We start from the raw sequence: 17,942 nt of genomic DNA, 5'->3' as shown, positions 1-17,942 counted from the left end.
CTGTTGGTACAAATCCTTGTAGAAATCTCTTATAGCCACCTTAATCCTGGCTTGATTCCTCACTACTCTTCCATGAATCATTAAAGCATCAATCCGGTTGTTCCTCCTTCGAGATGAGGCTAAATTATAATAGTACCGAGTATTTTTGTCCATCTCTTTTACATGCTTGGATCTTGACATCTGTTTCCAATGTACCTTCTTCCTGATATACCACCTCTTACAAGAGCTTACCAGTGCCTTCCTTCTTGCTTCCAAGGTTCCATCATGCACTCCATTACTGACCATATCATTTACTTTCTTGATCTCCTCCTCAAATTTTTTAATTCTCATGTCCATAGACTCAAAATTCTCTCTATGCCATCTGCCCAAAGGAATCGTCATGGCCTTTAATTTGTTCAGGAACCGTACCTCCTCTAGGCTTCTCCACTCCTCCTTCACCATCCTCAAAAATTCTTCATGAGTGAACCATGAATCAAGACTTCGAAAAAGTCTCGGCCTCCTTTCGACCCTTGCAGCTTCCATCACCACTGGACAATAATCCAATAACCTTCTTAGACCATCTTGTAGCCTTGTATCAAAAAATTCTTCTAGCCATTCCAAAGTAACCAACGTTTATGTTATTCATAATCTACTAGACAAATGAAAAGGAAGTTTAGTAATGTTTTGTGTATTTTTCTGTTTTAGTTAAAACTTAAAAGTTCATTTTTTTTTTCTTTTTAACTATACTACGTAAACACTAAATGCCGATCATTAATCAACTACTCATATAAGAATATTGAATGACTTCGTATTCATATGTATAATAATAAAACTCCATACATAATGTAATAATAAAATTAGATTCACGTTTATAATCAAAATAAAAACAAAAGTGCAAAAATATAATAGTGACGTATTCAGGAAATGTTTTATTATTTTGTTGTGAAAAATTTAATTATTTTAATAGTTGATTATTTTATTAAAAAAATGTAAAACACGCATAAATATAAAAAAAATTATGTGATGATTAATTTCTGGTACACTCTCATCATTTTAGTTTATAATTTTTTTCCAACTACTCCTTCCTTTAATAATTTAGTTTAGTTCTCTACAATGCTCTTTTTTTTTATGTCTGATAAAACAAGAAACAAAAAGCAACTAGGATGGAGATATCATCTCCTTCTTAATGATCTGATCAATAACACTACAAAGAATCAAAAATTCAGTGTAAGGACGAGAATGCCTAGCCGCTGTCTTAGCTAAACGGTCAGCTACCGAATTTGCTGTTCGTTGAATCAATTGAACTTGAACCACCCAATTACGCTGCAGGATCTCAGAAATCTTCAAAAGAAGGTCTATGTATTCTCTCCGCATCTGGTATGGATCTTTTTTAATCAAGAGATAAGCTTCTAGATAATCTGTTTCGCAAATTACCTCCCTGTGACCACTTTTCCAAGCCAAACAAAGACCCCTCCAAATTGCGAATATCTCTACAATGCTCTGCGACAATTTTCAGTTTATCGTTGATGATTTTAAAAGAAATGCGATGCTTAATTAATTCTCCTATATATAACATTTTTTTCCCTTTTTATTGTAACTGTAAACACCCTTCTAAGCTAAAATCATGCGTTTAAAGAAGGAATCCCGCTAGTATTAAGATACCGAAAAGACCAGACAATTAAGATACGGAAAAGAGAACACAAAAGAATTGAAACACAAAAATATTATTTTTATATTTTATTTAATAACAAATTAAATATAACATAGAATAAATAATAAAAAATTTAATTTATTTTTTTTACATAAAATTTAGAATAAAAAATATAAGTATGAAAATTTGATAGTGATAATAATGAAAAAAAGTTATGTCTACATATATAGTGTCTATATGTCTTTTTTATTAAAAAGACACAAAATATACTAATTTAATGATATAATATTTTTATTTATATCTCATTTACTAAATACAATTTTGTATATTTATGTCTATATTTTAGTATCATGTCCTTAAGATATAAGGTTTTTTATCGTTATTAAATAAGGTAAAATATTTTATACAACTATATAATTATATTTATTTTTTAGATGACTATTCACATAATCAACATAAAATATAGATATTTATACATATATAATATTATATAATTAAATACATATATAAAATTACATCAGTGCATACAAATTAAATTATTAAACAATTACGAATAAAAAGTGTCCAAAATGTAGCGTAACCATCAAAATAATCTTCACAAAAATATTTCTGCCAATATAATTTTTTATATATTTAATGACTACTAACAATAAAAAATAAGTGTTAATAGAATTTTCTTTACAAAGTAATATCATCAAGAATACCTTTAAAATTATATATATACTTCTTAATGATTAATTATTATAAAAAAATATTTAACTAAAATAATTATTTTTATTTAGAGTAAAAAATATTCATTAAAAAGCAGATTATCTACAGAAAGATTATTGTGTTACTAGATGAATTTCATAACAGCAGAAATTAAATACGGTTTAAAATATTTCAATATTTCTCATTATTGATAAACAAAAACGTTATCTTTATATAAAAAATTAGTTACTAAATAAATCAGTTATTATATATTTGTATGTAAATATATATTATTTAATTTATTTTTAATATATATTTTATATTTAATATATATTTTTATAAAAATGATTGATTTGATGATTTTTTTTTGTGTATACCATAAACATATATAATAATTGGACAAAATTAGTGGCAAAAAAACAACCAAAAATGAAGATATATGTAGCTGGAAAAGATCATCTGAGTTGGATTTACTTTCCGAGAATGGAAAATGTCAACTAGGCATCCCATTTTATCGCGGTTATTCACAGCTCGTTTTCAAAAATATAAGACAGGGTTTGCATCAATTTCATTCCCTTCAATTCATTGCATCACCTCTGAGTTTTGCAAAATTTGCGCCTAATTACTTTATTATTTTCTTATTATTATTAGGCCTCTCATTAAAAGTCAAAACCCCTTTCTGAAAAAAATTCCCCCCTCTTTTCCCTTTGTTTTTTTTTTCTTCTTCTTTTGCTCTTCAATTCCTCTTTCTGAGGAAAATTCCATCTTCCTTGAGTAATTTCATATACTTTTGTTGCATTGCCCAAGAATCATTCTTCTAAGGTCTTTCATTTATCTAGGTATGTTATCTAAATTAAACGTGACATTACTTGCTTTTCGGTTAATTTGATTCATTTGGTTGATATGATGTTATTTTCTTTGGATATTAAAAGGTTATATTTTTTTTAGGGTTATATTTTGCTATGATGTTATCTATCTTTTCTTTGATATAATTGCATGCATTATGATTTCTTGCTTCATCTTTTCCTTGTATTTTTTTTTAATTTATATATGAGTAATAAAATAAGATTTCAGAATAATATATTGATAATTGATGAGTTTTAAGTGAATTGATAAAACGTGATTTTTTTTTTTAAAGCAAAATGGGTGTATGGGTCATTAAATCCCCATGCATGGAGAAAAAAATTATTTTCAAGAAAAAAGAAAGATCATGTTTTCTTCTGCTTGTCCAACAAGTATCTAATGTGAAGAAATAATTGAATAATATTCTTAATATTTTCTCTCAACTTTAATGTTAAAAGCAGAAAAAAACAAACTTGCACTTTTCTCAGATATGTATAAGATGGACTTAGGGGGTCAATAATTTTTTAATACACTCAAGCACTAAATTACATGCAAATTTCAAACAGAAAAATCAATCGTAAAAAAAAAAAAAAACAAAAGAAAATGCAGCAAAAAGCAGGAGTAGCAACATATTATTTATTTTGAAATAAAAGGATATAATATATAATGATTCTTTTATGAAGTGGCAATAGTATATATTTTGATATAAAATCATAAAAAGAATACAATATGTAATGATTTATATATGAAAATTCTGCATAATACTGGTTTATATAAAAACATATTCTCTTAATTTTTTTTCAATTATTGTTATAAAATATAATTTTTTAGTATATATTTCTTAACTAGAACAAAAAAAAAATGTTAAATAATAAAAATATAGTGAAAATTTAACTGCAATTATCTTCACGTGAGTTTACTAATTAAAAATAGTTAGATAATTTGATATATTTGACTAAATTATTATCTAACGATTCTCAACTAACAACTTCATATAAAGAGAACTGCATGTGAGTCTTCGCCTAAAAATATTTAATGAAACTATTAAGAAAAATCTGGTGTGGTATTTTTTGAATTTTCAATTAAAATATGTACAAGCTGATTAAAATAACATTTTTCTTTGATGGAACATGCAGATTCTTCCGAAGAATTTGTTGGCTAAGGAAGAATCTGAATAACATGGCAACAAAAGCAAAACCGGTAACTGCTGCTGGGAAGGAGAAGAAGACATCTTCTCTAATTTCAAGCTTCAGAAGAACCACAAAATCATCCACGGCAACAGCAACCGCCACAACAAACAAGACCACCACCACCACCACTACTACGGCCAACAAGACCACCACCACTACTACCACCACAACCGCCACGCCTTCAACATTAGAGAGAAACAAATCCGTTGGCAGTAGCAACAGCAGCAGCAATAGTAGTAGCTTGGTTTATCCTAAGGCAACATTTCGCTCAAGCCTTGATTATGCTTCCACATTCAAGGATGGTAGTAGTCCTCTTGGTCCTAATAAATCTGACGCAATTACTCGAAGAAGATCTTTTGAACCTAGACTGACACCTACCTCTTCGCCATCGTCCAGTCCGGCCAAACTACAAGTTTCGAGCACTACTACTAGAGTTCAGAAAGCACTTGTTTCTCCCGGCCGTCCTAGGGATACTAGTACTTCAAAAAGTACTAGTATCCCTTCGCCAAGACCGGCTTCTGATAAAACATCCTCTAGGAATATTCCTAGAGATGTTAAACAGAAGCCGGTTTTGACGAAGAGTGGTGGTTCTTCTGTTAAGCCCAAGCCTGGGAAGGTTGTTTCTGCTGAAGCTTCTTCGGAGGTGTCTGATGTTGAAGCAGAGGAAGTTAAAGAACTGGTTGAAGTAGTTAAACAGGAGAATCATGATGATGTTGAGGTTGATGAGCTTCTTCTTCTACCTGATCATCCAGATGTTCTTCAAAATGAAGAGGAGCAGATTCTAGAAGGTGGTGCCCCTGACCTAGATGATTTTGGTGATGATGAGAGGGTGATTTCTACGGTGTCTGAAGAACTCAAGGAAGAGTCATCACCACCACAAGAGGAAGAGAACACAAACAAGAATGATAATGATCAAGAAGATCCTCATGTCTTCGTGGCTGAAGAAGATTCTTCTTCAGCCACGAAGGAGGCGGTGGTTGTGGTTATGGAAGAACCTGAAAAGGAACTTGGAGTGATAGAAGAAGATCAAGAAAGCGAGACAAACGAGGAGGAAAGGAAATTGGAAGAGAAGAACATGAAACTACTAATTCAGGGAGGAGCAAGTGAAAGTGAAGAAGAAGCAGTTGAAGTGATCAAAGAAGAAGAACCAAAACCACACAAAAAAGAACAACAACAACAACAACAACAACACATAAGGGAAATAATAGTAAGCGGGCATGGAAGGAAAGAATCTCAATTATCAAACGAAGTGATTGAAGAAACTGCTACCAAGTTGATGGAGGAAATGAACAAGGTTAGGGCATTGGCGGGTGCATTCCAAACTGTCATAGATAATCAAACCGCCAGGAAAAAGTGATCTAACAGAGTAAGGGGTTTTAAATTGTGATTCACAACCCAATTGCAGCTACAATATTACCATTGCATATTCTGTTCAATCATCATCATCTCTCAAGCTTTTAACAAAATCCAAAAATATCAATCCAAGTTCTCACACAACTTTTGGGGTCATAATAGCAATTGTGACAGTTGCACATAAGTATTTCCCACAAATTTGGCATTGTAGCACAATTTAAAACTATGGCAACAACACCTATTTTCATGTGAGATGGACATGTATTATTATTGTGCATGTAAAAGAAGTTTATGCAAATTTATTTATACGTTACAAACTTGAATTAAGAGGTGTTGCCTTTAAGCTTGGTTATTAATTTCAAGCTCTAGGGTTAGTTCATTTGTGTAATTTGTTTCATTATCTCGTGTAAGTAACACCACCATTGTAAAGTACGCACATTACTCTGTCTTTGATCGATTTAATTTCCAACACCCGGTTTATTTGGAAGAATATAAATCATATTGATCCTCTCATTATTTATTAAACTCTATCATATTTAAAGCACAAGAATGTTATGCTTACACAAAAAATTCACTCACAAAATCAACTTTCATATAAAATATACGTTAAAATATAAAAATGTATTAAAATGAGTTAAACACATACATTTATACAAAAATTGTTATTTGTACATAAAAAAATAGGTGTTCATTTAAATACACACCACCACTATAATGAAATTGTTATCCCCTTGAGGGTCTAACATACACTCATTTGTAGATGTACAAAATAGGAAACAAATTTATTTTATTTACTAAAGACCAAACCTACAGAGCTAATCACAATAAATGACCTTATCAACCTTTTATTTGGTTACAAATATTCCCCAAACTACCAACCACAAAGGCAAAGATGAAGAAAATTGTATCAATCTAAGTTATTGCAGAGAAAACTCTGTTATACCAAACAGAATGAAGTATCATATGAAATATATCATACTTAACAGGATTCTTGTGCCAAAGGAAATGCTTTTGTACCTTTTTGACTCTCATCTGCAATCTAAGATACCTCTTCTGTGGGATAGAAAGAAGTATACTCTTCAAATTTGGAATATCCTTCTCCAAAACAATGACAGAAAAGGTCTCCCAATTCAGAGCCTCGAGAAACGGCGGCACAAAGTTGTCCGATATGATCACCGGAACGCACTCGTAGAATATCGCCTCCACGACTCGCGGGCTGTTCACTTCATAGCCTTTTGCACAAATGCAGTACTTACTACTCTTCATGTATTGAATGTAGTTCCTGTCACCTTTGGACTTTGGCAACTTGCCGAAGATTTTCATGTCAGGATCTTTGTTTTCCCAGTGCTGCAACAGAATTGGCCTAACATAACCATGCATTTTGCCGGCGAAGAATGCCAGAATGTTCCTCTTGGACGGCGATTTTCCACCGAGATCTCTAGTGGGATTTAGGCCATTGCGGACATGTGTTTCAGGAAGTGAAACATCCTTCCCAAAGACAAATCCTTCTTTTACATCAGCATTGCAAAGGGCTCTTATGCAGTTAGACATGTCCACCTTTGTTTCGGAAGGGGCCTGCATAGTGGAAAAGTGTCATATGTAGAATGGTTGAGACTTGAAAGTAATACAAAAAAAAAAATCTTTTTCTCTAGTCGGCCGGATTGAATCAGAAAAATCACATGCAGCAGCATGATCTAGGTATAAATCGCATTGCTTACGGCCAACGACCAAGCCAATAGTCACATAATTTATCCATGTGAAAATTCATAAAATGGTTACTTTCATTATCTAGGATTGGTAACAAACTGTAGAAAATAGAAAGAGTTAAGGACTAGTGCAATTGACAGAGAAACTATGGTGACTATGATTATGGTGGATGCAGTGGTTATAAAACTTGACAACTCTTAAAAAGTGTGACTAAAATTAAAGTCATACTTATTTACTATTTGACAACACATTTAGTTTCACACTTTTTATTTTTTATTTTTTAAATTATAAATGATTGAAGAGGAACTTTCAAGCAATGTTTGAGTTATCTCTGTGACTTCAAGGTCACGGGTTTAAATTGTGGAAACTGCCACTAAATTTTGCGGATGCAGGATTTTTGTGCATTGGACTATCTTTTTTTTTTTTTAATTACAAAGGATTTTCAAATAGTAAAAGAGTATGACCTTAATTTTAGTTGCACTTTTTAACTGTTGCCAAAACCTCAGTCATGGTAATTGTAGCCACCATAGAATGCATCAATAACTAAAGTTCAGATAGCATACCCAATCATGGCAACCAACAAGAAAGTGATCAGCACCTCTGGTTCTGTTCCAAAAAGGATGTTTGCCCGCTATCAATTCTACGTAGTTATGCAGATACTGAATCAAGTTTTTATGACTATGTGAACCTTGTACATACAAGGCTTCCTCTAGCTTCCGAGAACTGAAAGGTAAGTAAAACAGGTGTGCCGTCTTCGGGTCATTAGTAATGAATCTTGTATTTGCTTCCATTAGCTTCATGAACCATCCCTCGGAAGCATAAATTCCGGTGAGAAATGGTGTATGTAAGATGGGTCTAGCTCCTTCTCGGTATACATACACTTTCAGCATCTGTTCCATTAATTCATAGCTCCTGAGAATTAAACAGTTACATGGCAATTAACAAATATAGGCTCAAAAACATCAATAAACATTTTCCAACCTACTATACATCTGGTGAAAGCACAAATTTTCCAAACGAAGTTCATTTCATGTGTACTAAGTTTTGTTTGAGTGGACTATAGACAATATTAATGGTCCCTATTTAGTTCATGTTGTCATTAAAAAAATATATTAACTATAGTCTAATTTAAGGAAAAGAACTTGGATAAAATATTGTTATTGGAATCTGAGATGATATCAGTGTGAACCGGTTTCATCGGAATCTTAATTTAAAAAATTACCTCTTGAACATGGATACATTGTGATAAATAGGACCATATAAATCTGGATCGTTCTTTACAATTGGTGCATGTTCGATCTCTGATCTCGCCCATAGTAACTCCTGATCAACTCCTGAAGACCACTTTGGCCTCTAGCAACCAATTAATGGCACAAGACAGCATGAGAATATTAGAATGCAAATATATATACTAATGTCATGAATATAAAGCTTAATTCTCACAGTTCTTAGTCACATACCATAGAACGATATGAAGCGTGACTTTGAAGAAATAACTTGTTCATTTCAGACACTGTTGTCACTTCCGGAACTGCCACATGAGAATTGTGATTCTCCTTAGGCATGCTGACTGTAGCAGAATTCTTAGCTTGTGTATTGCCTTCATTCTCTTCTTTCATGGAATTAGACTTTTTGTCTTTCTGAAATAAAGGTATGTTTGAATCATTCGAAGTCCCCTTAGTCGAAATTCTCGGGCTCACATTTGTCATAGATGGAGTAGAATTAGCATCAAGGCTAGCAGACTCATGTTCTGGTCTTGAAACGTTTTCTTCTCCAGAATGATTTGTCAAAAGATCCAAACCCATAGAATTGTTATAACTGCTAGGCCTAAGATTTTCTTCCTTCCATCCCACAGATACATTACCTGTTTTCTCAATACCCTCTACCGTCGGACTTTTGTTAGATTCGCCAAGTCCTAGAGAACTGTTTGCTTGGTTTCTTGGTTCCAAGTCGAAAATCGGAGAACTATCATTTGCCCCTGACACTCTAGTTCTATTATCTGTCTCAAGGGAACTTTCAACAGTCACATTTCCTTGATTGAAAATGGTTACATTGTTAATAGCTTCCGGCACCGGAGGAGGATCTTTGCCCTGGATTTTATTACTTCCTGATGTAGGTATATTGCCGGCAGAGAATAGAGAGAGCAGAACATTACCATATGGAAGCTCAAGATACTGGAAAGCTACAATTGTTGCAAAAGTAATGCCAATGAACCATAGCAACCTCTTCGACTCGAACCGAAAGAAGGAAGAGAATTCTTGACCCATTTTGCTAAAATTCTTCAACAATTATCAGTTGTCTAGAATGACCATAGCATCTCTGCGGAATAATACACCACAAAAACTTTAAAAATAAAAATAAAGTCTCACATGTAGCTAAACATAAACTCAAATTGAAATGCAAAAAAATCATAGAAAGTTGACACCAGAAATTTTTATTTTTTGTTCAAATTCAAGCATAGTTGTTGAATAGATAGACCAAGATTCTGACTGCTGAGTTCCACACATAAATTCAATTCTACAAAACCAGTTTATGAATTTTCAAATAAATAATATATATGCTCAAAAAGCAAATTTTATTGTCATATGATTCAGGAAATTAAATTCTACTGAAACAAAATTGAGTTAGAAACTCAAAGAAGCAAAATGAAAAAATGGAAGAGAAACTCACCTTTTCTTCTCCTTTGGAGGCAGAAATCAAAATCCAGAAACAGGGGAAAGATTGAAACTTAAAAGTCAAAACCAACCAAAATTTGAAACTACCATTGACCAAACCACAAACTAGTCGTTTACTGTGACATGCAACAAGAAAAGGTTCAATTTTGATGATACCATATCCACCAAGCAAGAAATGAAATTCAACCCTCAATTTTTTACTCCGAACTACAACCACAACATCAAACAGTTCTTGAAGGCATGAAAATAATCAAGAACAAAAAGAACCAATAACAGAAGAAACAAAACGAAAAAAGAAAAAATGAAAAGGACTTAAGAACAGTTTAACTTCATGAACAGAGAAAACAACAATATGCGACTCTTCTATGAGAAAAAGAAGATAAGATACAAAAGATTCCATTTAAATTGAATATCATAAAAAAATTTAATTTAGTCAACTTGGACCTCCTAGGAGGTTCCAAGATTTTACCTTTTTGCATGCATATCCAGAAACAAACACCAACATGAGTTGCTTGGGGAATTTTCAATTAAAAAGAAAAAAAAAAGAGAATTATAATATTTAGTACCTTACTTGGCATTGACTCTTACATTGGAACTACCACAGAGTTCTTGAAGCTCTTCTAAGTTCTAACACATGAACTATGATAAACGTGACAACATTAATTTGTCTCTCACAAACTTAATATCAGAGTGATGAAGCTGAAGCTGAAGCTGACACAGAAGATAGAAAACACGTTACGCTGCTTTGAAAAACACCACCATAAAACCGGTGTCAGCAGCAGAGCTTGATTTTACTTTCATTTTCTATGGTGTCTGTTTTTCGTCGGTGATTTTACTAGTTTCACTCGTAAAATTTAAACATAAAAACGTAGTATTCACTATTCACTATTCACCAATTCTATTTCTACTTTTAGATAAATTAGGTATAATTTCCATAGGTACTAAATTTTTTTCCTTCATTTGATCAATTATCTATATCTATTATTTATTATATTATATTAAAATTAATTTTTTACATTTAATAATACAGCTAACGTAACATATTTATGAGAGAATCTTTTTATTTATTTTTAATTTATTAACTTTCATTAACTATAATAATTTAATTATATTAAATAATTAATTTGATTAATTATTTTTTAATTTTTTAATTCAATAAATCAAATTAAATTACTACATCACTCAGTCTCATTCCAAAAAGTTATATATGTTATGTTATTATGTTAGAAGATGTTTTTATATTTTTTTTTCTTTTAAAATATTATTTTCATAATAAATACATTATAAACGGTGTTAAATTATATTAAATTGATTATTTTATAATTATTATATTACGATTTTTTTGTTATTTTTTTTTCAAAAATTTTCAGAGAATATCCATAAATATCCATGAGTTTTTGAGTTTTCTGAAAAGATAATTAAATATGGATTTTCGACAAAAATCAGAGAGGGACGGACATCTTTTTTAAATGGGATTGAGAGACAGAGAAAGAAATCTGTTATACTTTACGATTTTCTATTACCATTATAACTAGCAACGAAGATCCAATCTAAGACGATTTGAGAAGGGACACATGTACTTTATCACATTGAGCCTTAAGATAATGAACCTAAGATGGATTTAGAACTCTAACCATGGGCCTGAGTTGATTTTGCATGCTTGGAATCTTATTCAGACTAAATATATATTGGATTAATATTTTGAGTTATTGTTGTAATAAATACTATATTATTAAATATTTAAATATTATAACATTTAGCATATATAAAAGTTGGATATACTTACAAGAAATTTTTTATTTCAAATTTTAAAAAGTTTAATTATTTTTTCTTTTAGTTTTAAATATTATTTATTAATGTAATAAAAATATAAAAATAATAATAATAATCACTCACATAATTAAAATACATCATACTAATATATACATGACACTACATATATCAAAGATGATTATATATGATAAATAAATTTTTTGTAATGATCATATAGTTAATTTATGTGTAAATTAACTAATTTTTGTAACATATAATTTATTGCATAATTTTTTCTCTACATATGGATAAATTAATAAATTTATGATACAATCATACAAGATGTTATTTATATTATTTAACATATAAAATAAGTAATTTAAGTCATTGTCTAAGATAATAAATATAATAGCATAAATACCTACTTAATAATTATTAGTATATAAAAAAATATAAATTGATATTTTTTGGTAAAAAATTAATAATAAAAATTATTAATTAAGTTAATTACGTAATAAAACATTATAGATAATTTGTTAAATAATAAAAAATAAAGTTACTATTTTTACATACTACAAAATTCACAAAACAAAATTTGAATCATAAAATAACTATCAATAAATTATATATTAGATATTATTATTTTTACGTACTAATATATATATATATATATATATCTTATCAATGTTTAAGTTATAATTAATTTTTAACTCAATTTTTGGTAATTAAAATTTAGATGATTGAAATTATTAAATATTGAATATTTTACACTTAATTAATTTTATTTTTGTTATTAAAATTTAAAAGATAGCGAATTGTTAATCAATTCTAAATTCAAATTTAAATTTGAATAAGAAAATAAAAAATTATTTTAAATTTTATTTCATTAATCAAAATTAATTTTAAAATAAAAAATTATTTTATACATCATGTTATAAAATATTGTGGTCATTTATTTTTTTAATAGTAATATTATAGAATAAAATACTGTAAAAAAATTAGAAAAAAATATATTTACCAATCAAAGGGGTAATAATTTATTTTCAAGCAATAGAATAAATTATTAAATAACAAAAGTTATCATAGTTTTTCTTTACACAAATACTCAACGATAGTGTTCAACAAATATTACCAAAGAATATATATTAACTAATCTAATAATTTTTGGAATGACATAAGTCTATCAGTTTAAAAACTTAAAAATTATATCATAAAATATAAAATTTTAACAGGTATTAGCATTAAGCAGAGGCAGAGCCTCATGTCAAGCACCTCTAAATTTTAATTTTTTTTTAAAGTATATAGAAATTTGAAGTTAGCCTCCCTAAAATATTTAGTTCAGTCTCTTCTATATTATAAAATTAATTTTTGTTCTTCCCTAAAGTGTAATCTAGCTCTATCCCTAACATTAAGCATATTATTTTTTATTTTAAGAATGAATATTATATTAATAAATATGAACTGCAGTATTTTTCAATTCGGTAGATCGAAGAGTAATCTATCGCAAAAATTAATCTATTGCGAATTAGAGCATCATTTAGGATTTAAAATTTAATGTGATACTATTTATTTTTAATGTTTTTAACATTGAAATGGTTAAACTTTGATTTTAGTTATAATTTTGTAAAATATTTATAGTAATAATTAATATATTTACTTAATTTTCTTTAATAAAAATCCTTTATGTATAATAAATAATTATTTTTAACTATAAAAGATTTAAGTGTTAACAAATTTATCTATAAAAAAATAAAATTAATACTGTATCCATAAAAGATAGATTTTAGTTGATAAAATTAACCAAAACCTAAAACACTATTCAAAGTTTTTAAATTATCCTTATTAACATTTCACCATCACTCCCACACAATCACGCGACATTTCTTCTTCCCCTTTCACTGCCACCGTAATACCCACTTCTTTCTTTCTTAAATAATTATATTGATGATATTGGATGCAAAAAAATAGCGTGTATTATGTGACATATATTTCAAACATTATAGCGAGTATATGGTAGATAAAAATAAATCAATAAACATAGAGGTGATAAACTAATAACAACACTATCATAGTAAGAAACCATAAAATTCAAACCAAAGTTAACCATCACAAAATAAAAATTATAAGAGATTTCTAACAAAAAAATAAACCAAGAAAGCAACAGCAAAATTAGTGCTCTAAAAAACTAAAACTACACGGCCAAAATCTAAACCTCAAAAGAAAATGTTGTAAAAAAAATTGTCTTTAACCATCTTTGGTGATAAATCTCTCATGACAACATCGAATAACTCGTGAGAAGGATCAATTGGTTCACGAACTTCTTCTTTGACGAGCGAAACAATGTGTCAACAACACAACTTTGCTGACAACGAGATGATGAACGATGAGAAAGGGAGAAAGCAATGGCCAAATGAGAGGAATGACATGCTAGGATTTTCTATTTTTTAGTTTGGGAGAGGAGGTTCTTATTCTTATTCCAAGATTGTGGTATCAGAAGTGGGTGTTATGGCGATGGAAGGGGAAAAAGAAAGATTGTGTGGTTGTGTAAGGGTGACGGTGAAATGTTAAAAACGGTTAATTTAAAAATTCTAAATAATTTTTTAGGTTTTGATTAGTTTTGTCAACTAAAATTTATTTTTAATGGGTACAACATTAATTTTGTTCTTTAACGGGTAGATTTTTTAGCGCTTCAATCTTTCATGGTTAAAAATAATTATTTACTCTTTTATGTATATCACGTGCTCCATACACTAATTTTAAAGGAGAAAAAGAGGAATATATATGAGATTTGTTTCTATTTTGCAGTTAAATAAATTGTAAAAACGTAAAAAGAACAAACACATTTTTGGAAATCGTTCGTGAGTTCGGATAGTTGATTGGTGACGAAGTGCTTAGAATGTTGATGAGAATCTGAACGTGAACTTCGGATGGAAGGAGCTGTGTGTGCGATTTGTCGGTTAGACGGTAGATGGGACCACCTACAAAAACACTTCGATGCCAAAGTAAATGTTCATACAATAAGGTGACTAAGTTAGGGTTATGGTGACGTACCTAGGGGTGGCAAAGCGGGCCGGCCCGCCCCGCCCCACCTAGGCCCGTCCTATAAACGGGACGGGTCGACCTGCCCCACCAACTAAGATGGGTTCAAAATGCTAGTCCTTCCGTTTTATGGCGGATTGGCAGGTCGGCGGGCTAGCCCGCTTGACTCTTTTTTTTTTTGAAAAATAAAATTCATTAAAATTAACTAAAAAATAATAATTAAAAAATTAAATACAAATAAAAAATAGTCAAATTATAATATAATTTTTTTACTATCTTTTTTAACTTTAATAAAATTATTCAAAATAATATTTGTCAATAGAACCATCTTTATTTTAAAAAATAAGTCACATAATTTGAACAAATATATGAAATTATAAAATAAAATAAATAAAATTAATAACTAAAAGAAGAATAAAAACAAAAACAAAAAAAATTTAAAAATTCTATAATTATTAATTTTATAATAGTAATTACTCTTTTATTTAATAAAAAGAAAAAGAAAAATAAAAATGTTCGGCCCGGCGAACCGTCCCGTCCTGCCAAAACCCGCCAATTTGGCGGATTTTTTTTTATTCGACGGGCTCTAAATCCTAGCCCGACCCGCCCTTTTTAGCGGATTTAACAGGTTGGCCTGACGGGTTCAACCCGTTTTGCTACCCCTAGATGTACCTATAGAGAGGTAGATCCCTCTTCTTTATGCTCATTCGTCCGGATGGGCCTTTGTCTCGTTAGGACCCAACCCCTTTCATAGCTTTTGCCAGCTATCGAATCTCTCATTGTTCGTATTATGCAAAAGACATTTATCCGTACGGAATGGGACAAGCGTCCGTTTGTTGAACTGTGCGTGAATCGCGTTGAGTTGGGTCGGAATAGAAATAAAATCAACCTTGATGTTAATTTTATTCTTAATGTATAAATACATATAGAAGTCTTTTTGTTTTTGGTATAATAATTTATAGAAGTTATAAATTATAAACGAACAAATAAAAAAAAAGGTCATGGTGATTGGGGTTTTGTTGGGCGATTTTCATTATTTGGTCTTTTTTTTTCATGGACATGAAACACTATTTGGTGGTTAGTTAAGCTTGGAAAAGGGTAATGGGCTGCAACTACAGTCCACAAATGAAAATATACATATAAAAAAAATCATCTTTTTTATTAAATAAAAATGTTATATATTTTATTAATTTAACAAATTTTAATTTTTTATTTATTATATTTTATATAAAATTTAAAGTTTAAATATTTTATTTTTTGTTTTTATTTTTTTATTTATAATAGTAAGACGAATTTGCATTTGTCTATATAAAACTAAGCTCTCACTGTCTCACATAATAATTTAAGTTGGTAGTATGGTGAAAATTTATATGTTTTTGTGTGAAATTAATAATTATTAATTATTAAAATTAGGTAATAATTTAATTAAATTTATTAAATTATTTAATAATTTTTTACGATCAATTTTACATAAAGAGTTTTGCGATATAAAATAAAATGTAGAATTTTCTAGATACGCGCTCTGCCGTTGACCAGCTGCCACTCACTCTTCCAGAAGAAACCATACTCTTCCTCACACGCCACAAACTCAAATTCCATCTATAAATACCCCCTTAAAACAACCCTTCTTTCTCAAAGACTCACATAACACGCTACTTTCATCATCACCATGTGTCTGGTATTTGTGTGCGACGAGGACGAGAGGGTTTTAGCGAGGCAACCAGCGCCAGGGGCGTGTCCGTACTGTGGAGGCATGGTGCAAGCAACGGACGTTCAGAAGCAATGGCGTTTCTGTTTTCTTCCTATCTACTTTAAAACCAAGCGCAGATATTATTGCACCATCTGTACTAGAACACTCCAGATCCAATAGATTCTACAAGACTACAACTTATTCATTTTTTGCATCTTTTTATGATTTTGATTTTTTTTTTTGTATTGATTCATTGACAGAGGACCTACCCTGTTAATAGACTAAGTAGAAGTCATTATGTTAGGTACTAGCACGGGCTTCCAGTTTTGTTCACAAGTCTCTGTATATATAACAAAGTATAGTGAGTTGTAAATTGTTTTCTTGTTTGAATTAGCCATAATTTTAGTTTACCTTTGGACGATATTTACACATTTGTAATATTATTATTAATATTATTTTTAATTATAATGAAGTAATTAACGGTTATTAACCGTTTAGTATAGTATAATATTTGATAAAAAAATATTTTTTAGTGTGTCATAAAAGAAACAATATATATATATATCGATAAGATATATTTGTTAATTTTAAAATTCATTAAAAAACTTATAACTATTAAATAGTTATGTGATTTTTTATTACTATTCATTATTTGAATACTAATTCAAATAATACTAATTCATTATTTGAAGTGTGTAATAAAAGAAAATAAAAAGTGTGTTTTTAATTTTTTTATTCGAGAAAGTTAAGAATTTTTATTATTGTTAATTAAGAAATTTATTAGTTTTATTGTATTTTAAGAGAGTATTATCGTCAATTTTATAATAACTAAGTGTAGGGATAAATTTCTCTAAAAAAAAGCGATCAAGTCATGTCTTGAAACTATATATACTCAATAATTTTAGAGAGATGTTACTTGAATATGACACAAGATTATTATGAATCAAGAATTTGTCATGTTACATCGCTTTGATAGAATAAATTTCAACCGTTAGAAAGACAAAATATATTTTTTTTGGTTTTCAATTTTGTATATGTAATTGACTTAAAAACTACAGTAATTACTATTAAAAATTTTACACTAGAAGAGAAAAAAGATTATTAATTGAAGAAGAAACGTAATGAAGATATTTTTACATATCAAAGTTATATTCTCAATATTTTATCCGACCGACTCTATATTCTCTATATGTCAATTTAATCACTATTGGAGATTTGGAAGTCTTTGGAAGAAAAGTATAATATTGAACAACAAAGAACAGATGAGTTTATTATGAAAAAATATTTTAAATTTGTTATGAATGATATTATGCTTGTTGTGGATTAAATTTATGAATTACAAATTCCTGTAAATAGACTTTATAATCTACAAG

The 17,942-nt window shown here is 29.6% G+C and overlaps 3 protein-coding genes across 4 annotated transcripts; 2 read left to right on the top strand and 1 right to left on the bottom strand.

Moving 5' to 3' along the window:
- Nucleotides 1–4,342: 4,342 nt before the first annotated feature.
- On the top strand, nucleotides 4,343–5,710 carry LOC130934767 (uncharacterized). The gene has a single exon (XM_057864303.1). The coding sequence runs from the start codon at nucleotides 4,343–4,345 to the stop codon at nucleotides 5,708–5,710; it is 1,368 nt and encodes a 455-aa protein (XP_057720286.1).
- Nucleotides 5,711–6,336: 626 nt separating this feature from the next.
- Nucleotides 6,337–10,898, bottom strand: LOC130936064 (probable glycosyltransferase At5g03795). Of its 2 annotated transcripts, XM_057866042.1 has the most exons (6): nucleotides 10,655–10,898; nucleotides 10,084–10,204; nucleotides 8,874–9,732; nucleotides 8,636–8,766; nucleotides 7,977–8,325; nucleotides 6,337–7,281 (listed from the first exon to the last, which is right to left on the bottom strand). In XM_057866042.1, the coding sequence occupies exons 3-6, from the start codon at nucleotides 9,678–9,680 to the stop codon at nucleotides 6,619–6,621; spliced, it is 1,950 nt and encodes a 649-aa protein (XP_057722025.1). In that variant the 5' UTR covers nucleotides 9,681–9,732; nucleotides 10,084–10,204; nucleotides 10,655–10,898; the 3' UTR covers nucleotides 6,337–6,618. The 2 variants fall into 2 exon arrangements, with proteins under 2 accessions (XP_057722025.1, XP_057722024.1); XM_057866041.1 differs by lacking the exon at nucleotides 10,084–10,204.
- A 5,603-nt stretch (nucleotides 10,899–16,501) lies between these two features.
- Nucleotides 16,502–17,045, top strand: LOC130935983 (uncharacterized). Its single transcript, XM_057865941.1, has one exon. It carries the CDS (start codon nucleotides 16,549–16,551, stop codon nucleotides 16,747–16,749), a length of 201 nt encoding a protein of 66 aa, XP_057721924.1. The 5' UTR covers nucleotides 16,502–16,548; the 3' UTR covers nucleotides 16,750–17,045.
- Nucleotides 17,046–17,942: the final 897 nt, after the last annotated feature.

The sequence above is a fragment of the Arachis stenosperma genome, chromosome 6, assembly GCF_014773155.1.
Source record: "Arachis stenosperma cultivar V10309 chromosome 6, arast.V10309.gnm1.PFL2, whole genome shotgun sequence".
In the NCBI taxonomy this organism is placed as follows: domain Eukaryota; kingdom Viridiplantae; phylum Streptophyta; class Magnoliopsida; order Fabales; family Fabaceae; genus Arachis; species Arachis stenosperma.
This window is presented reverse-complemented; position numbering and strand designations above follow the sequence as displayed.

Bases quoted from the DNA above. Each gene is read 5' to 3' on its own strand.
- LOC130934767 (XM_057864303.1), top strand. From the start codon at position 4,343: ATGGCAACAAAAGCAAAACCGGTAACTGCTGCTGGGAAGGAGAAGAAG.
- LOC130936064 (XM_057866042.1), bottom strand. From the start codon at position 9,680: ATGGGTCAAGAATTCTCTTCCTTCTTTCGGTTCGAGTCGAAGAGGTTG. The intron at 8,767-8,873 runs GTATGTGACTAA...ATTGGTTGCTAG, and splicing joins ACGCTTCATATCGTTCTATG to AGGCCAAAGTGGTCTTCAGG. The intron at 7,282-7,976 runs GTATGCTATCTG...TCCACTATGCAG, and splicing joins TTGTTGGTTGCCATGATTGG to GCCCCTTCCGAAACAAAGGT.
- LOC130935983 (XM_057865941.1), top strand. From the start codon at position 16,549: ATGTGTCTGGTATTTGTGTGCGACGAGGACGAGAGGGTTTTAGCGAGG.